The 27608-nt window shown below is 46.2% G+C and overlaps 1 protein-coding gene across 8 annotated transcripts in view; it reads right to left on the minus strand.

The window, feature by feature from the left end:
• Positions 1 to 10433: 10433 nt before the first annotated feature.
• ACOT7 (acyl-CoA thioesterase 7) overlaps positions 10434 to 27608 on the minus strand; it is a 99320-nt gene continuing 82145 nt past the window's right edge. For all 8 annotated transcript variants that reach the window (XM_030537573.1, XM_030537577.1, XM_030537571.1 and 5 more), the window contains one exon: positions 10434 to 11453. In XM_030537573.1, coding sequence (XP_030393433.1) covers positions 11349 to 11453 — 105 coding nt within the window. In that variant the 3' untranslated portion in view covers positions 10434 to 11348. The remainder of the gene's footprint in view (positions 11454 to 27608) is intronic.

Raw genomic sequence — 27608 nt, forward strand, 5'->3', positions numbered from 1 at the left:
CCTGCAATGACATTCTGGCTGAACTTGGCTGCAGGAAGCCTCTGCTCAGAGGAGGTAGCTTTTAGAGCAAGCTGGATTGCTGCCACCCACCCAATCAAGGTCAAACCCTTCACACCGTGGTCAGGCCCCTGCTGCCTCAGGCAGATGGGTGGGGGACAGCTTGGTCTCTGCACTTCTATTGCAACCAGGTGGCATTATTGCTAGCTGACAGGGCCAGGACTGCTCTGATTCTGTGCACAGCTTCTGCCTGCTGAGCAGAACTGCTGCCCTCCTGACTGGCTCCTTCCTTGTGCACCCTCACATTGCGACTCTCATCCTTTAATAATGCTGTGACCTTTCCTTTATCTGGTTGTCAAGGTATTGTCGCGTGGCAATCAATGCACTTTCGGCTCCAGAAGCTGTGTCAGTCTGTGGTAAGGGATTCCAAGTGAATAATAATCCAAATGCTGCTAAACATTTAATCCAAACTGAAAAGCTGACAGCAGTCTGCGTGCATCGGCTCAACCCTCTGCGCCATGGCTGGAGCAGGCAGACCATAATTTTGTCATTTTATTGAACAAGGTATAGCAGTTACACTGCTGGACTTTGTGGGAATCTAGAATACTTCAGTTTGTGAAAACTAAGCCCCTCCTTCCCGGGCAGCTGAATGCCTACAGCAGCCAAATTTGCAGTGGGTAGAGGGACGTCTTGCTGACCAGAGACAAAGTGAAGTTGCAGGTTACTAGCACTATTTACAGACTTGGTTCCAGTGAGAATGGTGCAGCAGTGATTTGGGGCTAACCGTCAAAGGCAGCTGGAGAAGCGCAATGGGTGCAGGATGGAACTGGAAGTGACTCACAGGCACCATATACTGACAAACCCTCTTATAATCAGACAAAAATTACTGTGCGGTCAGGACCCAGACCCAGAATTGAACATGTAACTCAGCGCAGTGGCTTGGAGAGGTTCCTCTCCGTCTGTGTTAGAGGGAGGCCACGCCACATTATGCCACCACCGGAGCCTCCCCCCGCCCCCAGCCTGTGTCCTGATATTTTACTTTTGCGATCTGGTCATCCTATTTGGAGCAGTTAGTCCTGGAACTAAAAAGGGGAGAGGCAAGTGTTGATTTAGTCTTAAGTGGAGCATGGAGTGTGGTCCAAGAGTGAATATAGCTTACCCCCTCGGTAACAGCACCCATAATATAATGTACTTTAACATCCTTGTAGGGGGGAAATACCAAAGAAACCCACCACAGTAACATTTAACGTCAAAAAGGAGAACCACACAACAATGAGGAAGCTAGTTAAAAACAGTCACAAGTCTGCACGTTGGATGGAAACTATTTACTAACACACCATAATAGAGGCTCCACCGCCAACTGAATGCACACTTGAAATAAAAAAACAGTAAGAGGACCAAAAAAAAAATGCCCCCATGCCTAACCAACAGAGTAAAAGAGTGATCAGAGGCAAAAATACATCCTTTGAAAAACTGGGAGTCAAATTTTAGTGAGGAAAATAGAAAGGAGCATAAACAGTAGCAAGTCAAATGTAAAAGTTTAATTAGGGAGGCCAAAAAAGAATTTGCAGAACAAATAGCAAAGGACAATAACTAACAGCAAACACATTTTGGAAGTACATCAGAAGCAGGAAGCTGGCAACCAATCAGTGGGGCCACTGGACAATAGAGGTGCTAAAGGAGCACTCAAGGAAGACAAGGCCATTGCAGAGATGCTAAATGAATTCTTTGCATCAGTCTTCGCTGTAGGGGATGGAAGGAGATTCCCACAACTGAGCATTCTTTTTAGGAGACAAATTTGAGGAATTGTAGAAGACTGAGGTGTCAGTAGAGGAGGTTTGAGACAAATAAGGACAGATATGATCAAGGTCTATAAAATCATAACTGGTGTGGAGAAAGTGTTATTTACCCCTTTAAGTAACAAAACCAGAGGTTACCTGATGAAATGAACAGGCAGCAGATTTCGAACAAATGTAAAGCTTCCCACAGCGCACAGTCAACCCATGGAACTCACTGCCAGGGCATGTTGTGAAGGCCAAAAGTATAACTGGATTCAAAAAAGAATGAGATAAGTTCATGGAGGACAGGTCCATTAATGGGTATTAGCCAAGATGGTCAGAGATGGAGCCCCATGCTCTGGGTGTTCCTAAATCTCCAACAGCCAGGAGCTGGGACTGGACAACAGGGGATGGATCGCCTGATAATTGCCCTGTTCTGTTCATTCCCTCTGAAGTACCTGGCACCAGCCAGGTTGGAAGACAGGATACCGGGCCAGATGGACCATTGGTCTGATCCACTATCCCCTTTTTCTGTCCTTTATTTTTGTGATGCACTTAAAGGCAGAGCTGATCTTTTAGAGGTTTGATACGAGGCAGAACATGTGTTTGGTGCTTAGTTTGGCCTTCAGCACAAGCCAGAGAAGTTACTGCTGGTGGCCCCGAGTAAGCAGCCCCACTAGCTTGCAGTGCCTGCCGAGATAAAAGGGGGTTACTGATTTCAGAGAGGGTTAAACCCTACCTAAAAAGGAGGCTTCACTTAGCAGCTCAGCTCACCCATACACTCCTAGCACAGGGACCTTAATTTTATTGGAGACCTTTAAGCTGGGCTTAATATAAATAGCGCAACTAGCAGTGGGTAGCCACGGAGCGTTATTCATGGAACAGACTGACATTTACCAGTCACACAGCTCTCCCCCGGTGAGTCACAGGAGATCCGGTCCGATTTGGAGACACGTCGCATTAGGTGATGCTAGAGCAGCAGCTGCTATTAGAAGCAAATCCCACTCTTTGTGATTCTACATGGAATTACGAGGGGTTCTGTGCTGCATGACCCAGAGTTCTGCCTCTACCCAGCCTCCCCCTGCAAAAAAATCCACTCGCATCCTCCTGAAGGGCACTGGGGACATTGGCTCTTCCAGACCCATAGAAAATCCCTTGGGTGAAATCCGGTGTCATCATGAAGCTGGCAGCACTTTTAATGGAGATGGGTCCAACCTTTGGGAATGCAGTCTGCTTTGAGAGCTTCGTGTGTCATCCCAGCCGCCTCATGTGCAGATGCTTTCAGAAGATGGGTGGATTTCTTCCCTCTGACTCACACTAGCTGTCCCAGGCTGGGTGCGGTTTGCCTCTGGCACTGCCATCACTGCTGTTCTCAGGTTACTCTTTCCTCAGTCTGCATCTATGGGAGCAGGTGAAACGCAAATAGAAGAGATACATGCTCCCTGCCGGGCCATTGTATTTTGGTTTCAGCTTGCTCAGTGCTGCTCCAGCACCTGGCACTGCATTGGATTTATAAAATGCCAGCACTTGGACTTCTTGTCCCTTTGATTTTTTAGTTTGAAGGCTGCAGCCTGTATTTTTCCAGGGCCTGTTACTGTTACTTTTGTAGTTTAAAGCAAAGGAGCCAGGCTATGTAATATGTGCAGTAAGCCAAATTTATCCTTGGTGTAATTTCATTCATTCACTGGAGATACAGGCCAGAGATGACTTTGTCTCCAGGTTTAGATTTACTGTTACCAACAGTCTGGCTCTTTTTTATCCTCAGGAACACATTCTGCAGCACAAAGCTTGGCATATATTGTCTACTGGCAATGGATTGGTTTCTGCAAGTGCTTTCCTGCTTTTGCATTGTCACCATTATTTGCTGATTTAGACTTTTTTTCAGGGTCTATCCCAGAATTAGGCTTTATTAAATCTACAGCATTTGAATTGCCCATACCATGCAGCCCATCGCAGAAATCCCCACACGAAGCCAAGCTCTCCAGGCGGCCCACTCCCCAAATCCCAGAAAGAAAAGGTGAGCTTTGCAGCCTGCCTAGAAAATTAACATCTATTTGGATGACACTTTTCCCAAATGCAAGAACCGTTACAAGTCAATAAACCCGTTCAATACATATAAGGATTAACAGCTGTTCTGCAGCACACAGATATTTACAGTGTCTACCACACAATCACCCTTCTCTGCAACAGCGAGACATGCTGAATTGTGCAAGTCTTGCATTGACTGGTAATCCGCCCTCTGTAGAACTGATAAATGAAATTGTTTTTAATTTATTAATGTAACTTCTGTTCACCATCCACACTACACTTGCCTACACTGTAACTTCTGTTCCATATTGTAATTCAAACCCCATTTTAAAACACTCACTCCATTTTGTAAAAGCTTCCTCCAACCTTCATTTTTGCAAACCCTGCTGTAATCTTATTAGTTTAGTTTAGATGTGTGAATGAGGTATGTATGGATGACGGAATCAACCTCCAGCCCCAGCCTGTCCTGATGAGATAAAGTTCAAATACCAGCGGCTGAAGACCTAGACAACAGCCCTAAACAAAGTAAGAAGCATCCACCCTAATAAGAAAAGAACAACAGAAGGAAGATCAAAGCCAGGTTCAAGGTTGAAACTCACGCCTGCAATTGATGGGTGATCAATCCAAACCCAGAGGCAGTGTGACACAGCAAGACCTATAGACTTTGAATCCAAACTAAAAGCCTATAAAAAAGAAGGGTGAGATGAGAGACTCTGGGTAACATTCTGCTGCCAACATGGAAGGACATCAGTGCCTGCCCAACAGAGATCCAGCTTGTCCTTGTGCCCGGCTTTCCTGGCCAGTTAGCCGCCACAAGCTACGAACCCAAGCTACAAAATCAAGCTATGAACTTAAGCTATCTTCAGGACTGGTAACTATGCAGCAGCTACAGAACATCTGATGAATGTGTGTGTGTGTGTATAGGTATTCGGTATAATATGTGTGTATAAGAATTAAGATATTAGTTATTAGTCATAAATCAAATTGTTATCATAATAAATGTGGTATCTTTGTCTTGCCCCCTGAAAAGATCCTGTGTAGTTTTGTCTGTACAACACCTCGAGAGAACCACCTTTAATTTAATATTTCCAGGCCCTCTGGAGAGGGCTGTGTAGGCTCCTGACATGCATCAACTGGCAATTTTATCCTGATGCATCTGCAGGAAAATATTGACATCTTCTTAGACTGCTCGTTCTGTTCTATTCAGTTTCGCAGAGCCGGAGCTGCTTTCCCCAGCACTCTCTGAAGCTTGTGCATCTCCCTGCCTTAGTTCATGAAATGCCCTGGCTTCTAGTTTATTTAGTAACCAGCACTGAGATGCTGCCTTTTAGACCTAATTTTTTCCAGAACTTACTATAGCTATTCAATGGGGTCCTTCCTCCAAAGGCTCAAATTGCCCCAGCCTAGTTAGTGTGCACGAGACCTGAGCCACTTCCGAGTCGATACGAGCACAAGGAGAACCCAACATTTCAGGTCTGCCACTCGGGCAAGGATCCTAACTCCATCTGGCTGATCCTAAATGAAGCATGTGAGAGCAGCGGTGAGCATAGCCAAATTCTCTCTTCTGCTCCTTCCTGCATTAAAGGCATCTGCGCCAATCTCTCCATATCCTCTTGCACTCCCAGGCAAGGTACTGCACTGCCCTCAACAAATCCTTATCTATCCTGGGGATTCACCCCAGTTAAAACCTCATGGCCTCATTCCAGGGTCTCAAGACAGCCATATTCCACTGCATTTATGGAGCTTCTTCATGTCTGCATCCTTCAGTCCACTCACGTGGTTGTTTGTCCCAAATCTCATGGAGCTGGACTCATTCAAAGGCTTTTCCAAACCCAGGACCACAGAGCTCCCGCCCTGGTATAGGACTCTACAGCCGAGCAATTAAATGTGCCCAAATGAACGTGTCAGGTCCTGCTTGGCCTGTCCAGGGGTGGCCATGGCCGTCCCTGGGACATTCCTGGGGTTTTAAGAAAAAGGAAACCATTGGAACAAATACAATTCAAATAAGACATGTATGTTTTAACTGCAGAGTTAACTGGGCATTGAAAACATGCATGGTAGCAGCTCCATCTGCAAACAACAACCCGGTGCTACTGCATTAAAAGAGTGCCGTCCAGGCCCAGAAAACAGCATTAATACTGAAATTACGGTAAGGTAACTAAATACTTCCTCGCTTGCTTGCAGTAGCTACTAATGCACCAGATATTGGCTGTCATTCAACTGAACACCATGTAAATATGCGCCATTCACAGCTAGTTCAGTTAGCGGAGTCGATCCCATTGCTTAACCTGTAATGTGTTAACATCCCTGAGGGCTCGCCAAGCCCTGCTATTTGGGCGTGGATCTTACTAATCCTCGTATAAAGGGGACAATCACTGTTTACATAGCAGCTCAGCTTGTTGTCTAGATTTGTTTCGTATAAGCTTCTGAATAAATCCTGGCTCAACAAAGAGACGCTGCTGTATTTCTCTGGAAGGATCTCTGAACCTTACCCCAACCGAGTTAAAGAATCCACTCCTTTATTTGGCCAACCCCCCTTAGGTCCCTGCTCTCCACTCCGGGTCACGCTTTGTGCAATGTGGAATGATTGTCCCTAATGGCAGAGTGATCAATGTGGAACCTACCCAGTTTTATACCGAAAATTCATTCGGAGGAAAACACATGATCCCAGTCACCTTGTAAAAGCTAGCAGATGCATCTGGGACAGCTAGTAAACATTTTGGTAAACTGTTCAGTGATCACCGGAGAATGAGAAAACCCTCTTCTCCAGCCAGAGATATAGATAAGGGCCAAACATATTGAAATGAAACATTAAAACAGACCTGAAACCCACCTGTCTCAGCTAAACTATTTTTGACATTAAAGAAAAATCAAGTGAGATTTCTCTTCATCCCCGGACCCTCGTTCAAAATTTACCTGGTTCTCTTCACTCTCCGGCTCTGGCTGAACGCCAACGGGCATAAACAGCCCCCGTTCCAACAGGTCTGAAGATCTCTCATGACATTCACTCTTTGCTCACGTTGAATTTGAATGGAATTCTGATGGCTATAGAATTGATAAACCCACTTTTAACAAGAGCTCTGGAGTGCCCATCTCAAATTGCTAAGGAAAAATGCATTAGTCTAGGAAGACAGAAAATTCAGGGTAATGTTCATTGCCCAGGAAGCCAAAAAGTTTGATGGAAGAGTCTATGCAACATGAGAGCTGGGCCACTTGAGATGCATGTATGGTAACATGAAAATACCAAAGTGATATTGGTACATGCTCCACACAACACAAAGTAATGCTACTCGTTTTCAACTGGCTTAGGTCATAATTTAACTTCTGACTCATTCACTTTAACTGGAATATAACTTCTGTATAGCAGTACCTCACGACTTCCATAGAGCAGTCAGATTTAGGATGCTATAGACTTTAAGGATGCGCCAGGCTTTCCTGTGTAACCCTACTAAGTATTTGTATAGGCCATAAAAATTTGCTCTGACCTGTGACTCCCTGTGCAATTGGTGTACTAGTCATTACCTCTGTTCAGAATTCTGCTATTACATCTCTCTATATTAACATCAGGATGGTTCATATCCTTGAGCAACAAGACAAAACACAATATCTAGTAATTTCTAGGAATGTGTTGCAGACAACTTTTGGTTTCAGAAGGTGGAGAAAGTAATGAGGGGGACAGCCATTTTAGACGCAATTCTGACTATCAGGGAGAAACTAGTTGAGTCTCTGAAGAAGGAAGACAATTTGGCCAAAAGTGATCACAAGATGAGGATTTCAAGGAAAGGAAGGAGTGAGAGTAGCATAGGGATTTCAAAAAAACCCAAAACACGCCACCAGGTCTGTGATGTAATATATTTTATTACTCCAATGTCTAAAGTGGGTCCAGTAAAAGACATCACCTCACCTGCCTTGTGTGTCTCATATCCTGGGACTAACATGGCCACACCACCACTTAATAAAAAAAAGCAGACAGACTCAGAACTGGTAGGTCAGGTCCCAGGGGAAGAAAATCGAAGGGAGGAAGGAGTTCAGAAGAGGTGGCAGTTTCTCAAAGAGAGAATATTAAAGGTGCAACAGCAAACTATCCCAATATGAAGGACAGAGAGAAAGAGTAGTAACAGGCCACTATAGCTTCATCAGGAGCATTTTAATAACCTGAAAATCAAAACGGAATCCTATAAAATGTGGAAACATGGACAAATTGCTGAGAAGTACAAAAGAAGAGCAGCAGCATGTAGGGACAAAATCGGAAAGGCTAAGGCACGAGAAGCAGAACACCTAGCAAGGGACATAAAAGGCAATAAGAAGAGGTTCTATAAATACATTAGGCACAAGAGAAAGACAAAGGGAAGTGTAGGTTCTCTACTTGGTGGGGAAGGAGAGCTGATAATGAACAACATCAAGAAGGCTGAGGTGTTTAGTGTGTATTTTGCTTCAGTCTTCACTAAAAAGATAAATTGTGACCAGGTACTTAACAACATACATATAAACAAGGAAGAAAGGGCACAGCCAAAACAGGGAAAGAAGAGGTTAAAGAGCATGTTGATAAGTTAGCTGTATTCAAGTCAGCAGGCCCTGATGAAATTCATCCGAGGGTACTTAAGGAACTAGCTCAAGCAATCTTGGAACCACTAGTGATCATCTTTGAGAACTCCTGGGGGACAGGTGAGGTCTCAGAGGACTGGAGAAGAGCAAACATAGCACCTATCTTTAAAAAGGGGAACAAAGAGGACCCAGGAAATGATAGGCCAGCCAGCCTAACTTCAATACCTAGAAAGATACTGTGACAAATTACTGAACAATCGTTTTGGATGCACCTAGTGGATAACAGGATTATACGTAATTGCCAACATGGATTTTTGTCAAGAACAAATGCCAAACCAACCAAATTTCCTTCTTTGACAGGCTTACTGGCCTAGTGCAGTGCTTCTCAAAGGCAGTCCGACGCTTGCGCAGGGAAAGCCCCTGGCCGTCCAGGCCGGTTTGTTTACCTGCTGCGTCCACAGGTTCGGCCGATCACGGCTCCCACTGGCTGCGGTTTGCTGCACCAGGCCAATAGGGGCCGTGGGAAGCGGCGCGGGCCGAGGAATGTGCTGGCCACCCTTCCCACAGCCCTCATTGGCCTGGAGTGGTGAACTGCAGCCAGTGGGAGCTGTGATCAGCCAAACCTGCGGACGCGGCAGGTACACAAACCAGCCTGGACCGCCAGGGGCTTTCCCTACACGAGTGGTGGACTGGCTTTGAGAAGCACTGACCTAGTGGATGTGGGGAAGCTGTACATGTTTGATTTTAGTCAGGCTTTTGGCACAATCCCAGATGACATTCTCATGGACAAACCAGGGAAATGTGGTCTAGATAAAGTTACTACAAGGTGGGTGCAAAACTGTTTGAAAGACCATTCAAAGAGTAATTATCAACGGTTTGCTATCAAACTGGGAGGGGTACTGCAGGGATCTGTTCTAGGTCCAGTATTTGTCAATATTTTTCATTAATGACTTGGATAATGGAGTGGACACTATTCTTATAAAATTTGCAAAATTTACAGGAAGGAAAAAATCAAATGCACAACTACAAAATGAGTAACTGGCTGAGTGAGTACTACTGAAAAGGATATGAGGGTTATGGTGGATTACAAACTGAATGAGCCAACAATCTGATACAGTTGCAACAAAGGCTAATATTCTGGGGTGCATTAGTGAGATTGTTGCAGGTAAGATGGGAGGTAACTGTCCCACTCTACTTGGCACTGGCGAGGCCTCAATTGGAGTCCTGTGTTCTCGGCACCACACTGTAGGAAAGATCTGGACAAATTGGAAAGTCCAGAGAAGAGGTTCCCCCTCACACATACGCACACACAAAGGTGATAAAAGGCTTAGAAAACCTGACCTGTAAAGAAAGTTGTATAAAACTGGGCACGTTTAGTCTTGAGATGATGTTTGGGGGGAGGGGGGCACTTGCTAACAATCTTAAGGGAGATTACAAAGAAGATGGTGATCAATTGTTCTTCACATCCACTGAAGATAGGACAAGTCATCAGCGTAATCTGCACAAAGGGAGATTGAGGGGAGATATTAGGAAACACTAACTCTCAGGGGAGTTCAGCTCTGGAACAGGCATTCAAGGTGGGTTGTGGAATCCTCACCACTGGAGGGTTTAAGAATTGGTTACACAAACACCTGTCAGGGAAGGTCTAGGTTTACAGGGTCCTGCCTCAGCACAGGGGCAGGACTAGATGACCTCTCGAGGGCCCTTCCAGCCCTGCATCTCCAGGACTCTGGTGCACACACCTGCCAAGGCTGTGTGTTTTTGCCTCTTTTACCTGGTTTATTGAGGAGATTAGAGTTGTAATTTCGATGCAGCTTCTAATGGGAGCTTCTTAACCCTCGGGGGGTTGAGTGACCACAACATGTAATGACGCTAATGAATTCCATGGGGATTATCCCAAGACACTCAGCATGAAGAGCACTGCACATTTTAGTCCAGTAGCTTCTATTCAAGGGGCATTTCCCATTCAATTCAGTGGGCACATTAACCCAACTATAATGCTGAAGAGAAAACTCCTGGGAAACCTTCTTGGAATGATTATTTAGACCACACACAATTTCTGAAAAGAAAAAAAACGACACCCTATTCTTTTCTTCAGCTGAAGACTGACCAACTTTATTTATGTCACAGTGCACCTTAAATAACTTAGATGTGCACATGAATATTACATAGATTTGAATGGAATGACTTGAGAGTCCCATACAATACTGAGACGCATTTATACTGAGTATTATAAATAAGCTTTGATGTACATATTTTAGGACATACTGTAGATCAACACTGCATTACAAGGAGTCAAAGCCGTGTGTATTCTTTGCCATGCCCGTTGCTTTCTGTGGCACTCTACCTATGGCAGACTGGAGTTATCTATTGAATTGTGTCAGAATGAATAATATACCGTGTACAGTAACCTGGTAGTATTTACTTGGACATTAAATTCAATTTTATGCTGCTCCTACATATTCAGTGTGCCTTTTAAAAACTGATAACAGCTGTACTGCAGAAATTGGCCTTTGGGAAGCTAGCATGGGCCTTTGGCATCCAGAAAGGCACAGCAGTTTGCCTGAAATTATGGAACAAACATATTAGACTGGATGTTTCTGCTAAACTGATCAATAGTTTAACAATTCAAAAACTGATTTAAATTGGCATCATTACGGTTCAAATTTAACATTCAATTGTGACAAATGGTGGCACAGCTCAGACTTCAGAATGATTGTTTCAGTTTACGTGTGAACGCAAAAAGACAAACACTTCATCTCAACACGAGTGACAGCTGAAAGGCTCAGTTCCTTATCTTCTGGAGCACAATTCTGCAGCACAGAGTGAATTCTGCATCCATTTGCACAGCTACAGGATCAATGAATACACAGGGCTCTGAACACTTCACACAAAACACTAGTAAAAGGTTTGTTTTATTTGTCCAAGGAAATATTTCTGAAGTGGATATGTTTATTTCTAGGCGGCTCTGCCATAAATACTTAGGTCCAAGATGAAGGGTCATTGTTGAGTGAGCGGTTGCATCTGCACCTGCCTTTTGGCTTTCGTTTGAAGATATCTCCCTTTTCCGTCTTCAAAACGCCTCTTCTCATCTTCAGTTTCTATCTGTTGATAGAAAATCAGAGACCTGAGTATTATTTCTGTTCTATTTTGGATGCTGGCTAGTCTGACAGTGAGCTCTTAGCTGACATCGTAACAATTCAATCAAACATTCTAGTCCCCCTTCCAGCCTGGAAGGTCCCAAGGACTTTGCAAACTATGGGTCAGATTCTGATCCTGGCAGCACCAGGGCAAATCTAGGGTAACTCCACTGAAGTGAAATGGAGTTACTCCCACTTACTCCAGCATAACTGAGTAGAAACTAATTGACAGGAATGCGATCATCTACCCCAGGTAGAACAAGAACAGGAAATGGCTTGGAGAATTTATGCAGGAATTCAGTACAAAAAAGCCCTTCCATGAACCTTGGGGGTGAGAAATGAGTGCACTGCAGGCCAGAGCGGCCACAGGTAGCAAAGTCTCTGCCTAGGAGACATGCTTATTTCTCTACAGTTCAGAGACAGAGGCTATTCAGCAAACTGATCCACAGCCAACAAATGCTAAAAGGAGAGCGCCTTCTTAAAGAGACACTTCCAACTGAATCGCACAAAAGCCGCAGGAGCAATGGAAGGTGCCAGAGTTTCATTAAGTACAGCCCTCAGCCTCCCATGCAGGCAGCTAAGACACTTTTGTAGGAGGGGAATGTTCTGTTCTGAACTCAGATCTGTGCTCCTTCATTGTTTTTTAAAAGTAGATCACCAAGTAAAAGCCCTGGAAGCCCTGCAGCCGCGAGGACGCCAGCAGCCTGTGATTCCTTAAGTTAAAAGGCAGCGAGAGTGCAGGTTTGTCAAATGTTACAGGGAATTCACTTATTTATTTACAGAAGTGTTTGTTAAGTGGGTTAGCCAGGAAGGTAAATCAATTTCTCAGACACGTATGGCAGCTTTTAATTTCTTAGCCAAGTACATGCTGCCAAGTCCCTGATGGGATAACATCTTCATGGCCATTCGTTTTATAAATTACTGAATGTGTTACACTTTAGGTACAATTTTACATGGTTTTATAACCACTCTGCAGAACACTTGGCTCTAGGTAACCCTGCTAATATGATCTGGATGAACAAATTCATTTCATAATGAAGAAATGCATCAGCAAAGTTCTAAATGATTTTGGATTACAATCAGAGGCTGGCAGCAAGAGACTGTTAAAATCATATTCTCTCTCGTTTATATAGCACCAGGTTGAATGTTGCACTTCCCAGACAGAGCCAGGCACAACCCCAGACTTTAGGAACTTGCAGTCCAAAGACTCAAGCCTGCAAACTCTTATGCACGTGTGTAACTTAGTAGCATCATCAACCCATAATGCCTCCCCAGAGCACCACCTCTGGCTCCATCATGTCCTTTAGGACCTAATGGAGAGGTCCAACACATTGATGTTTCTGCTATTGGCTCTACCAGAAACAAGTCAAACCTCTTGGAGCCCAAACAAACAGGTTTGTGTATAGTGAAAATATCCGACAGGACCTAGGAGACCAAATCAGAGCAAGGAGTCTTTACTCCCAGATGTTTCAGAGTAAGAGGCTACTGGTAAAAATGACTAGACAGCTTTTGAATGTACGGTTATAGCAAATCCTCCCTTCCATAGACATCTCAACCTGTTCTCTACATGCCCCCAAGCTAGCCAGTGTAACAGCAGCTCCAGCGCATTTCAAAAGTTGGGGTGAGTTTTCTCTGGAAACGCACGCTAGAACCACACATCTGGAGTTGGTTTTTCCAAGTCACTTTATTAACATTTTTTCCCCCCTTCAGTGTTGTCTATGGGATGGGCATTTTCTTCAGGCTGCTATGTCTGGCCTGGGAGTTGAGAATGGGGCAGAAGCAAGTCGCCTATAAACTATTGAGTAAAACTGCCCTAAAACCTTTGGCTTAAGTTTTCAGCCGAAGGCTGGTCTAGACTGTGTCTCTGCAATTCCTTGTCATTTGGGTAAACTCATGAGCTTTCCCTCAAGGCTACATTTGCACCGCACGCCGCTTTCAGCGGGTGGCTCCATGCCGCAGTGAGAAGCAGGCTGAGCCTTTCCCCACTGTGGGAGTCCTTCCCCCCAATGCCATGTGCTTTTCCTAGCGTGGACAAAGGCTCCAGCAGCGAGGAGACAGCAGGACACTACCCAGGTGAAAACAACCATGTGGATGGGATGCACAGCTTGGGCAACTGGGGAACCACCTAGGTTACAAACCCTTCAGGTGTGTCTGTACTCTACTTGCCTAATTTGTGCCTCATCATCTACACTGCTACTTAACCCGGGGCTCGGGACTTCCCAGTACATGCTCTCCATGTTGCCAAAGAAGTGTGCAGAGCGGGTGTCACCCAGCAACCAGTGAAATCTCAGATCGGAGTCTCACCCGGCTTTCCCAAGCAACGTACTCCCCACCAAGATTATCCAACCACCAAGTGCAGAGACAAATCTCACATGCCAAGTGCTCCATGGCTGAAAAATCCATCAGTGCCAGAGACATGCAGGCCACCCCTTCATGGCTTATTGCAACCAGCAAAGGGGTTGCTCATGGGTCACATGTATTTATTATGTATCATCTTGGCCCCGTTTTTCAGCCACAAGAGCAGCAGCGTGATGGACTGCTGCTTTCGAGGATGCACCTTGCTGAATCATTAGCCTACATTCCTTGTAAACAATAGGAAGCTTTTCCTAGCCGTCCAGGTAGTAACAGCGCCCTAATTGACAGGACAGCGGCCCTGGGAAAGAGGAGAGAGAAGCTGATTTTCTGCATGGGCTCTGCTCTCCATTATTGGCTTCCCTGGCTGTAAATGACAAACAAGTAAACAAACATGAGTAATTTGGCTGAAGTGCTCTGGGATGCGAACACTGCTGCACTTGCAGCGAGGACCACTCTGACAGCAGCTTGAGAACAATTAGTCACCCATGTCTATTCAAAGAAGGAAACTGGATACATCCCTGATCCCTGAGCACTCGGGCTGGCAGTGTGGGAAAGGCTGCAGGGCAGCTGAACATGGGCGTCACCACTATAGGGCGAGCTCCAGCCTTGTGCCTTCACCTCTCCTGGGGTGCAATGATGTGATTCTCCCACTTTCAGACCAGGCTGCGGGCTGCACATGCCTGGGGTATACACCATGGATATCCAGCAGATCCAACTGGACTCCGTACCTGCAGTTCTTCCCGCCTGGAGCTTGTGACCAGCAGGAAGTGCAGGGCCTTGCCATTCCTTAGCGGAAAGTCTAGGCAGGTCTAACTTTCCAGACACCCCAAACTCTGCAATCTGGGTTCACCTTGGCTCTCCTCTGTCCTTAAATCCAGACAGCAGCCCTTTGTCTCAGGGCGTGTCTACATAACAGTTATGTCAGTCTAACTTACGTCGCTTGGGGTGTGAATAAGCCTCGCTTTGGGAGGTGGTTTTATTATGCTGCTGACAGCATTATTCTGTTCTCAGCACGACAGGCGCTTCTAGTGCAGACTAGCCCTTAGTTTCTCAGGGTGGGACCTGTTGCCCCAAACCCATTTGCTCACAGGGGGTAGAGTCAAAGCAAAAGGCTCCAGCATTGACTCAAACCACCCCCGGGTGTTTGCTAAGAGAGGTCTTATCTCAAGTCATTGTCTTTCCTTCCTGTTCAGTTCCCAACCCCTGAGGGGTTTAGTCCAGGACAATCATACAGTAAATATCCCATTGACCAGGTCAAGAAACAGTATTCTTAGCTTACTGCACAGCAGCTCCACCTCTCCCCCAGGGGGGTCCAAAGCAAGTCCCGATTTCAGTCCTTTGCCACCAGCCTCATCCGTCTAGCAACTGACTGTACATATCCCTGTGTCTATGCTGCTAATACAGTCATTGTGCCTCTGATGGCCACTTACAATTACTTCTCTCACCTTGCCCCAACCTGGGAGGATGATAGCTCCTGACAATGCGATCGGGGCAGCACCCTGAGAGGAGTGCCTTCTGCCCCTGCTGCCGTCAGCAGCCTATCAGGGGACAGGCCGGGGAAACAGAAAGGCCGGCTCCCAGCTGGAAGACGCTGCAGAATCTCACTGGAGAGACCTTGTGTTGCTCTTAAGTCACCATCCAATGATTGATGGGAGCCAGCAGAGCCCACAAGGACAACAACACCTTCACAAAGTCAAGTAGCTGTTACCCCAGAACAGTGGGGCTGCCCCAGGGCCAGGAGGCAGTGAGCACACAGCCTGCATGGACATATGAGCATCAGCATGCTGCTCACCAGGAGGCTTCTGCAGAACTGGCAGAGTTTGAATGAATGCTGAACAACAAACGACCTCTCCCCCAAGCTGAAGTTGAGGGGACTAGCCTCCGAGCAACCCTGGAAACATTTCTTCCTACCGCTGGTATCTGAATAATGTAAGGAACTGCCATGGGCAAAAATCTAACCATGCATCATCAGTTCAAGGGGGAACTGGAGGCAACTGACTTCACTGAACAGGAAAAGGAACTCCATCTTTAAGGGCAGCAAACAGGACCAGCGTTAGGGGTTTGAGCGCCCTAGGTGGACGGCAATTTCGCCGCCCGGCGCGCTGGTCCCGCGGCTCCGGTGGAGCTGTCGCAGTGGTGCCTGCAGGCGGTCCACCGGAGCCGCGCGAGCAGCCAACCGTCCACAGGCACGACGGCGGCAGCTCTACCCGAGCCGCGGACCAGCGGATCCTTCGCAGGCACCACTGCAGCAGCTCCACGAGAGCTGCCTGCCGCCCCCTCTGGCAGCGCCCTGACCCAGGGGACGCCCTGGGCTGCGGGCTGCCGCTGGCAGCTCAGACTCCCTCTCTGTCCCAGCAGCAATGGCTGCTCAACCATTTAAAAAAAATGTGGGGGCGCTTTTTGGCGCCCCCAAATCTCGGCGCCCTAGGCAACCACCTAGTCTGCCTAAATGGTTGCACCGGCCCTGGCAGCAAAGAATCCTGTGGCACCTTATAGACTTATTTTATTTTATTTTCTTTAAGGGGAAAATAGTGCACTAGTTTCACAGAGCTTATGGGTAGAAGGGACCAAGAGATCATCTAGTCTGACCTCCTGCCTTTCACAGGCCATAACATGTCACCCCAATGTGGAGCCCAGTGACATTTGTTAAACTAAAGCAATTTAGTCAGCAGGAGAGTAACTGCTGTGTGCCCCAGGCTGAGAACAGGAGAGACTGAGGCCTCAGGAAGAGCAAGGGCTCAAATCAGGTGAGATATGCCTCAAGGATCTCAGCCTGTGACCCCAGGCCTCCCACTGCAGAGGAAGGTGAAAACCCCCAAGGGTCTCTGCCAATCTAACCTGGGGGGAAATTCCTTTCTGACCCCAAAACTGGCAGTCAGCTGGACACTGAACATGTGAGCAAGACACCAGCCAGGCAGCTAGAAATAGGATTCTCTGGACTAGCCCAGACCATTGGCCACCCCCAGCTGGCATCCTGTCTCTAGCTGTGGATGATCTCTGATGTTTCAGAGAAAGGTGGAAAAAACAGCTACCCAGATTACAAATGTGTGTTTTGGGAGAGGGGTCGGGGGAGAAAAGAATTCCTTCCTGACCCCTGCAGGTGACATGCTGAAGCTCTGAAGCTTGAGACACCAAGGCCAGATGGGACCACCACAAACATCCAGCCCACACCCATGTCCACTGTCCCCAGACTGCAAACCTCTCCAGACACACAAAACTTTCGGAAAGATATCTAATCTTGTCTGTCATAAAGACTCCAAGAGCCGGTGAGCCCACTGCCTCCCCAGTAACTGTTCCAATGTCTAAGCACCCTCACTGCTAGCAAGCTGCATCTTATTTCAAAGTTGAATTGAATCTTGTTGTGCCTTTGTCAGCAAGGTTGAAAAGCTTCTCACTGTCAGATCTCTTTTCCATGCGTCAGCAGCACCTATGCACCACGATCAAGTACCTCTCAACCTTCTCTTCAGTACATTGAATACATTTAACTCCTTAAGTCTTCCAGCCCCTGGATCATTTTTGTGGTCCTCCACTGAACTCTCTCCAGTATGTCCACATCCTTCTTGAAGTGTGACCCCCAGAACTGGACACAGTATCCAAGCAGCAATCTTACCAATGCTATGTGTGGAGGCAAGACCACTTCCCTACCCCTGTTCCATGCTCCCCTTTTTAATACACCCATGGAGCCCATTAGCCCTTTTCGCCACAACACTGTACTGAAAGCTCACGGTGAGAGGATTATCTGCAATGACACCCAAGTGCTTTTCTGAATCACTGCTTTCCGAGGCAGCCTTCCATCCTGTATCTATAATCGGCATTCTTTGTTCCTCGATGCACGTACCTTGCATTTGCCTGTATTAAAGTACCTATTATTGGATTGTGCCATTTAACCAGGTGATTCAATTCATTAACAGTAAACTGTCCTTCTCCTAGATACAGCCCTGCTTATTGATACTCCCCAATTATCAGCTACATTTTGGGATCGTCCGTGAGACAATTTTTAATCTAATGTGTTTATTCCACATCATTCATTTTTTTAATCAAAGTATCATGTGGGACTAGGCCAAATGCCTTGGAGAAACCCCAGCATGCTATATCAGTAGTTACTTCAACAGCCAGGTCATGTTTTATTTAAGACTATAAGGTGGGAACAGAAAAGCACTCAGATGCACAAAGGAACAAGGAAGACTCAGGAGAATACTGTGTATGGCCCCACTTGTGTGACTCTGGGATTTTAACATCAAAGACACTGTTACCTCTCATAGGCGACTGAGAATCACAGAACCTTGAAGGCTTATAAATTAAAGTTCTAACTAGTAATACTAATGGTGGGCATCTGTTACCAACCCCCAAATTCCCTCAACTATCACACGGCAAAAATTAAAGGCAATGCAGCACATGGTGCAATTGCCTGGGAGAATCAATTAAAAATGTATAATCCTGAACTACATGGGAACAATACAGATTAATTATTAAATTACTGCCCAGAAGAGATACAGCTGTGTATCTGCCAGTCAGGTCCAGGAGCTGCATCTGACATGGCTGCTCTGGACCTGCCAGGAAGGGGCGCTACTCTGCAGCTGAAACATATGGGGCTGAGATCAATGTGGAATGTCAGAGTCCCCAACCAATGACCCTAGAGTGACTCAGAACACTGCTATCTGCTACAGCACAAGGGGACTTGTCATTCTTTTGCTGTTAAAAGTATCTTCACCCACATATTTTGCTGCTGTAACATCATCTGCTCACACAGCCCCTAATGACCTAGTATGGAAACTAAGTCATGCTTGATGGAACACCTAGAGGCGCTAACTTTTTGTCTCATTTCATTCAAAAGTTAACACCAACTCCAACCACCGTTTTGTTTTTCTCTCTTTGGGCACGTTTCATCTTGCATAGCAGGGCAAATCCCAGATCTAAAGTGAACTCTAGAGGTTGAGAGAGACTCAGTGGAGATTTGGTGCAAGCACTGGAATCACCTCATCAGCTAAAATGGAAATTCTGGCCTTGGGTTCCAGAAACTCTAAGTAAACTGTAAACACTTCAGGGCAACAACAGGAGGATTGCCACAGAGCAAGAGACCTCCTACACAGACGGCTGGCTAACAGCAAACATCTGACCTGGAGTGGCAAACTCCAATTCCCTTGCCCAGTAACATGCCATGTTACTGTTGTTATGCCACAGAGTCAGCCCTGTCCACTCCAGCACTAGATGGATCACTGTCACGGAGTGTGGGGAGTCCGGCCCTGCACCCCTCTTCCTGGGACCCACAGTGACTCTCAGCCAGCCAGTAAAACAGAAGGTTTATTGGACAACAGGAACACCGGTTACAGCAGAGCTTGCAGGCACAGTCAGGACCCCTCCACCGAGTCCTTCTGGGCTTTCAGGGTGCTTGGATCCTAGCCAGGATACCCTGAATTCCGCCCACACAGCCCCAAGCCCAAACTCAAACTGCTTCCCTCCACGGAGTCACCGGGCAATGCTCTGGAACTGCTCCCCACCAAGCCAGTCAGGATTTTGGGGAGCCTCCTCTCCCTTGGAGCAGACTTGTTCAGGGCAAGAAGCTCACACAGCTTCACCTCCTGGGTCTCTCCTTGGAGCATTCAGCATCCTCTGCCCCTCCGTGCGCTTCCCACAGCAAGTCCACCCCAGCGGGGTCCTGGGGAAGCCACCGGGTTCTGCACCCCCACTTTGCAGTCAGACGTGACTCTCAGCCAGCCAGTAAAACAGAGGTTTATTCGATGACAGGAACAGGGTCTAAAACAGAGCTTGTAGATACAGCGAACCGGACCCCTCAGCTAGGTCCATTCTGGGGGGCAGTGAGCCAGACCCCCAGGTCTGCCCTCCACCCTCGACCCCAGCCAGCTCCAGACTAACAACCCCTCCCAGCCCCTCCTCTCTCCTCAGCCCCTTTCCTGGGCCAGGAGGTCACCTGATCCCTTTGTCTCCAACACCTTCAGCTGGCACCTTTGCAGAGGAGGGGCCCAGGCCATCAGTTGCTAGGAGACAGAGGGTCAGGCATTTAGGTGCACTGGCCCTTTGCTCTGCCAGGTACTTAAGAACTGCCATGGGGACACTGAGGCACCAACACAGTATTCAGAGAAAACATTAAGAACATTCCCAGTTCGTCACAATCACATTCTCTGCAGTACACAAGGTTTCTGAGGTCTCTTTCCACTGGACAGAATAATACGGATGTAAAAGCCAGCTGTTTTATACAAGCAGTTACAAAGTAAGCAAGAACATCTCTTTCCAAAGCAGATGCTCATTACCGGGGAGCCAAAAAACCTGGCTCCCCTCCGGATTCAGCATCCTCCCGTGACAGGAGTTTCCGCAGCGTTTCTGAAGTGTCTGGCACACAGGGTCAGCTATACTGCACCCCAGCAGGCTGCTGTTCCAGAATTGGCCCACCTCGACAGGCACCATGGAAGGCCAAGTTTGGGCTGATTCTTAATTAGTAATGTGCTCTGGCTAGAGAGTGTCCCTGATGCCCCGATGCTATCGAGGAGGAGAAAAAGGCCAGAGGTGGTGGTAGCTTGGCCTACAGCTATATCCAGTGGGAGCTAAGGGCCTGAAAATTCCCAGTGCAGGCTAGACCAAGGTCTTCAAAGGCAGCAGGCCGTTTTCGTTACCCTGGACCCAACAGAGGAAAGACAGTGGCCCTGCCCTGGCCAGAGCCGCCTGTTTCACCTTGTTGCCTTCCAGAGAGATGGGGGCCAGAATCTACCCTGTGGGGAGCAGGAAGCTTGGGCTGCAGCACGGACTACATCCTATTAGCACCTGGGGATATTTTACGTTATTCAAGTGACACTCAGAAGCCACTACTTTGCTGCTTTTCTCTTGCCGCACTGACAAAATAATGGGAGATGAAGTGTCACCTCACAGCCACCCACGCTCCAGCTGGCTCCAGGAGGCCACTCCCTTCCTCTCTATAAAACACTCTCTTTTCAGAAGAGACATGCATTTGTAGAATGCCAAGTACAACTGCAGAGAAAGCAAGCAAAGGAGTCTCTGGACAAGTCCGAGTGCGTCTGGCTAACTGTCCCATGCTGCAGACAGCACAGCTCATCCCCGGGGCTCTTCATCACAGACCATCTGAGCTGACTACCAGTAAATATACCAGGAAAAAGGATGGGAGCAAGGTGGAACTCAAAGCAATTCATGGAAATTACAATTTCACAGACTTTAAGGCCAGAAGGGACCATTATGATAAGCTAGTCTGACCTCCTGCATAACACAGGCCAGAGTTTCACCCAGTGATTGCTGTATCAAGCCCAACTATTGATGGACAAGTCACAACATCCTTTAAAGAGCAGACCATCTTGACTTAGACTCCAGATGGCTGAATTTACTACCTCCCTAGGTAATTACATCTGTTCCAATGGCGGATTTACCCTCACTTAAAAATCTGTCTCTAATTTCCAGTTTGTCAAACTAAGGGGTGGGTAAAGAACAGAGCTGCCCAGAACTGCCCCCAGTCACAGGACCTAGTGCCAGGAATGGGATCAGAACCAGGGTCCAGGCCCGGACCCTGACCTAGCCATTTAACTAAGCTGCCAGCCCAGACTTCCAGACAAGCAGGGCTGGAGGTTCTAGCATGTGTTGGTGCTGTCTTCTACAAAGATCCCTTGAGTGTGCTGTTAAATGCTCCTAGCTCTGCCCCAGGGCTGGAAGGCAGCCTACTCAGTGTGAGCAGCTGAGTTTGGCCCAGAATTCTCATCCCCCAGATGGTCTCCAGCCTGGCCCCGCTGCATGTGAGTGTAAGACTAATCTATAGTGGGAAACACTGTTCTCATTTTCCAATAGGAAACTTGCAAACAAAGCACTTTGGCATTTGCCTTTCCTGTGCGCAATCTGAGAACACACTATAATACCTTGGCATATGAAATCAGTAATGAAGATCACAATTAGAGTCAATAGCCTGTCTGTTTTAGAATTAATGGCTGTCTAGGCTGATCAGGGCTTCCAGGGGTGGGCAGAACAATTTCCCGTAAGCCTGACAGCTACAGACCTCTTTAATTAGTGAAGTCATGCAGAGAAACCTCGCTTGAGTTTATAATGGGAAACATAAGGCGTTTCTGGATGATAATGAGTGCAATTAAAACTTGTGTCCAGATTATTTCAGATATTTAATAGAGCAGGGCACGTGAGGTACTGGCCGAACTCTGCAATGACTTGCACTCTGTGCAAACCCGCTGTGCCAGGCAAGAGGCAGGGCAGAATTTAGCCCTTTGGCTGCAAATATGTATTATCACGAGGCATGTGAGATGCATCGTGATATTAGCGTTCGGGGGACATAAGCATGTTAGTGGTGATTAGCTGGTGGAAGCCACTGTTCCCAGCCAGGACCTATGTGAAAAATTCTGGGCAGAAACTGCCCAATAACTTTTGTTTAGCATGCGCCAAAATGCCCACTCGTGCACCTCTGAGGTACAGCAGAGCAGCACTGGACAGTAGATGCCACATCGCTGCCTGTTAAGGCACCAGAATTGACATGGCTTTGCACCAGCTAACATGGCTGCACCTCCTATAGGAACAAGGCCTAATGAGGCAACATCTCATGGAAGTGCTGGAACTCACTGCTAACGACATTACTGCACAAATATCCCCATCCCATTCCCATCACTTTCTGAATTAAACTGTTCGTATTGGGGACTTCCGAAGCAGAGAAAGAAGCTGATCTCACCATCAACCCAGTTCTTAAAATAAAGATGCTCCTATGAGTGGTAACTAATCTCATGCCTTATCAGCAACTCTTAAGAAAAGCAGACCCATGTGAGCAGCCAATGGAGAGAATATACAGCTGAAACAAACTCCCACAATAATGAAGTTGCTATTTATATTTCACAAAACAGGCTCCTAATCTGAACATTAAAACCCAATAGACCTTCTGCTCCTCTTCTGGGGTTTTGCTAAATGAGCCCTGCTCTGAGCTCTGCTATTGCTGGATGAATATGCCGGTAGTGCTATGCAATGCTCGTTTACAGCACTCACTGCTCTTAATCACACCCACAGAGCCTGCAGGAAGAGAGTAAATCTTCTCCAGAATACCTTTATTTTTCAAGTAACATGCTTTGCATGTTTCCTTAAAAGCTCTTTGTGCTCCAAGGTGGTCCTGCTATCAACAATCCCAGTGGCTAAGCACAGTCCAGCTAAACATCTCCTCTTGGGATTTGGAGGAGGGATATGCTGCACATTAAACAACCCAAACAATCCCAGGTGGTTAGTCTTGAGTCTGTGTGGTTCATATTTCTTTCCATGGGTAGAAAGAGACCAAATATGGGCACAGAGTGAAATCCCCCCAAAGCATTGCTTAAATCCCACATGAGCCCTCAAAACAGGGTTTAAGGAGCACATGGGTCACGTGCAGGCAATTCCAGCTACTCACCAAGGATAGGGACTGTCTGCTTAGAGGTCTGTGCCAGGATTGGGAGTCAGGGATCCCCAAAATTCTAATCCTGGCTCTCTGTGACAGACACTGAGGCACTCTGCCATCCAGGGAGTGGGGCTAGTAATACAGACCGGCTGCACAGTGTTGGTCTTCTGATCAAATCAGATAATGGTTGTAAAGTGCTATATAAATGCCAACTATCAGCTTGATAATGACTGTTTGCTATACACCTGAGATGACTGGGGGGAGTAAAATGGGGAAGGGAGGAGGATATATTTCCTAAAATGCTCTTTTAGAAAGCTCAATGTTCCTAAATCAGCTACATTTTAAAAAGCCTGTTTCAGGAGTTTGAGGGCAGCCCTCTGCTGTATCATGGCACAGGTGAACAGGATGCAAAGAAACTAACTTGACAGACAAATTCATCCAAATGAAGATAGTTGGTGCCTAAAATCTCCCCAGTTGGTATAAAAGTATTTTCCCTGTGGGAAAACACTGAAAATGTCTGCTTGAGAAGGACAGCCACATCCGACACCATAGTGATGGACACATTGTGAAAACACAAACACAACTTGAAATGGCCCCTTTACAACGTAACAGGACAGGCTTATTAGAGCTGGCTGTGCCTCGACAATCTAACACAAGCTTCATGTGCCCCAGTTGGTGGATTTTATATGAATGCAATTCCTACACAAGTCATATTCTTGATGTGTTTTGAACAATGTCTGTTCACGTGATTGGCAGAAAAGGGCTACAGTCAATGATTCTACAAAGGTACTAGCTGCCTGGGAGAACAAGCAGCCAAAACTCCAGCTTAGGGCAGAAACTCCCTTTCACTCACCTCTGGTGTGATTCTGTATCATAGGACACCATGAGATCATTCCTGGATTCTCCTCTCACCTTGGGGCAACTCCTTCACTGGAGTTACTCACTCCTGACATGCATCTGAGGAAGTGGGTATTCACCACGAAAGCTCATGCTCCAATACATCTGTTAGTCTATAAGGTGCCACAGGACTCTTTGTTGCTTTTTACAGATCCAGACTAACAGGGCTACCCCTCTGACACCTCACTCCTGACATACACCACTATGGACATGTTCCAATCAAGTCGCTTACAGCTCACCGTAATGCTGGATTTGGAGAGTTTCACACAGTCCCTGAACATGATTGTAATATAGAACCACAGTGACAGAAATCTTTTATTTTTAAATCTCAATTGGAGAAACCCCCTCTCAGTTCTGCCTAGAAAGAACTGGATGATACAGTACCTCACAGAACTGCATCCTTTAATGTCCAGCAGGAACGCCACCTTTGTGCAACTGCTAATCAGCATAATTTTAGGAGACCCATTGTGGCTGACAATGTCAATACAGATGAAGGTCACCATTGCATATGATTGCGCATTAAAGGCTTTGCTATGTAAAGAGGTAAAGACTATCTGTACAAGTTGATGGTTTTGAGGGGTGATCCTGCTTCATATGCCCCTGTCTACTCAACATTCTGCAATCCAGAGCTCAGGCAGGCAGGATGAGTATGGTGCCGTCTCCCCCAATATCTAACACAACAGCCAGCTATGCTTTTCCCGCTGGGTGGGGGAAGGACAGACTATTAGAACTCTGAAATCTAATTAACTGGCCATTAAGAGTAGTTAAATCTGAGGTTAGAGATGGAAAGTAAGATCTCAACAGGACCAAGAAGTTACATATTTTGTAAAACAGCACTTTTAAAAAAAGTATTAAATATGCAAAAAGAACTTGAAGTAGGAGATCAGTTAGACAACATCAAAATCAGCATGGGAATCATTTTCCATGGGTGTTGATCCAGACATTAGGATAATGCTCAAGGTAGCACACAGCAAATCATGAGCTTTGTGATGTCAAAATTCTGCTAAGTTCCTCTAATATTCAAAGGAACAAGTTCACAAAAAGTAGCACATTTCGTTCTAATAACATTTGCATTCCTTCAATTATTCAGCAATTTGAAAAAGATCATGGAGTTTAATTTCAGCTAAAGACAGTAACCAGAACAATGCAAAAGTCTGAAGCAAAAACATGAGTGCAACTCTCTGCAAGCAAACCAGATAGGATTTTTGCAGCCCATTAAGATAAAATTTACCCAATTCTCCCTTCTCATACTACTTTTCACCAGTGTAACACCACTGCAGTGAGTGCTGAAAATCTTCTAGTTCATTCTTTAAGCCATACAGTCCTCTACCCTCTCTAAAATTGGGCAACTTAAATCTGCAGTATTGCATCTTCAAGAGGCAAATGCATGACTGTAGGATGTCTCACTACCAGATACTTGAATGTGAGAATGTCTGGAATTATATAAAGCCTCTAGATTTAGGGACTGGGGAATAAATTCTTCACTAATTGCCTTTTCTTTAAGATGGACAGGATCACTGAACTGAAATATGTACAGCTGGCCAGATTACAAACACTTATTGCCCCACAGAAATGGAGTCAAGAATTAGGGGGTAGCCGTGTTTGTTCTTTTTGTGGATACAGACTAAGAGTCCAGTGGCACCTTAAAGACTAGAAGATTTATTTGGGCATAAGCTTTCGTGGGTAAAAAAAACCTCACTTCTTCAGATGCAACTGAAGTGACTTTTTTACCCATGAAAGCTTATGCCCAAATAAATCTGTTAGTCTTTAAGTGCCACTGGACTCCTTTTTGTTTAGAAATGGAGTGTGTCTATTAGTTTTTGTTGTTCAGACTTTCTAGCTCTGACTTTACAAAAGCCAAAGTACCCAGGAATTGGCACACCTGGCTCACCTGTAATAGCAGTGACTCTGTCTTTCCCCTAGAGGGCGCTCTGCAAGGCAGAGACAAGGAAATGCCTGGCAGATCACATGCTGGTGTAATTCCATTTGAGAAAAGAGATTCACTCTAGATTTAAGGGTAAGATATGATCAGACCCTCAGATCATTTCACTTAAATTTTATAATAAAGTTCATTTGCCATCACTAGCCTGCAGCTTTTCAAACGTATATTACAGCATTTATATTTCCATCGTGATATTCTGACACCTGCAAGAAATTAGGATGGATGAGATGCTGAGAGCTCCACTGACCTCCAAGGATTGCTAGTGCAGAACTACAGCACATCCTCCCTTGGGAACCTCCTTTCATTTGCTGCTGGAGGATTTCCCTTCAAGCCCAATAAAGTTTATTGGTAAGAACATGCAGTGAGGTAACTGACGCACTTCAGAGACACCTTATGGGAACTGAAATCCCTGCAGGCACCAGATACACTCTGTCCAAAAGCATACAAGCATCATATGATTGATACTGGTTCCTACTAAATCTGGGCCCAACTCCTACAAGATTCCTTGCTGTACCCAGTTCCAGCGGGAGTAGGGTTGATCGAAACCAGCCCAAGATTACAGTATACTCCAGTCACACACCCCCACCTCCAAAATCCCCCCTGGATTGGTACCAAAACCAGCTCCATGTGGTCTGACAGAACCCTCATGGCAGGGGAATGCGCAGGAGTCCAGATCTGGCAGCGTATTGCGTATTATGGGGTGCAGCATCACAAACCCGGCTGTGGCTGACAGCCAGTATGCCAGGTCCTTTTCAGCAAATGCATTCTCTGCACATCTCTCGTTTTGTGGTGCGTGCCCGAGGCCCAAACCTCGACTGAGTATGGCTGGCTCCGAATGAATCCAGGCAAGGTGAAAGTGATGTTGTGTGTCCCAGGACACCAGGGGAGTTTCATTCAGCGTCCAATGACCCCACAGGAGGTCCCCTGTTACAAACTGCTGTATAGTAAGTTACCAGGTGAGACATGCGTTTCACTGCTTCCGTTTTTTTGTCTTTCAGATAAACAAAGAATATACGGACCCTACAGAAACCAGCCCAGAAATACCATACCGGGCCCCTTACAAATGTAGGTGATAACAGTGATAAACAGAGATCCTTATACCTGTCAATATACAGCTTCCACTCAAAGAAAGCATTACAGAGCAGTAGCTATCAGGAAGTAAAGCTTCTTCCAAGCAGCACATTAAAAATGTATACAACAGGCAAATACAGGTGTGTAAAATAGATAAACACTATTCTGCCAGCTAAGTTATAATTAGCCAACAAAATGCTGGAGTACAGGAGGGGATCTACACGGAATAAAATATTAAATCAAGAAATAACTCCAAGTCAGCAGTGCTGCATTATGTGTCAGCAAAGAACCCTGGCTCAGAAGAGCTAAAAATAGACAGGAAGGCTGAAGCAGAATTGACAGTAGCGAATGGGGAAGGGGGTGCATCAGCATCAACATACAGACATGGATGAGCTGCAGCTCAGGAGGTTCCAGGGGGACAGATTCCTTGCTTCATTCAGACATTCAAATCTCTCCATAAGCTTTTACAATTAACAAGGAAG

The sequence above is a fragment of the Gopherus evgoodei genome, chromosome 18 (genome assembly GCF_007399415.2).
Source record: "Gopherus evgoodei ecotype Sinaloan lineage chromosome 18, rGopEvg1_v1.p, whole genome shotgun sequence".
Taxonomy (NCBI): Eukaryota; Metazoa; Chordata; order Testudines; family Testudinidae; genus Gopherus; species Gopherus evgoodei.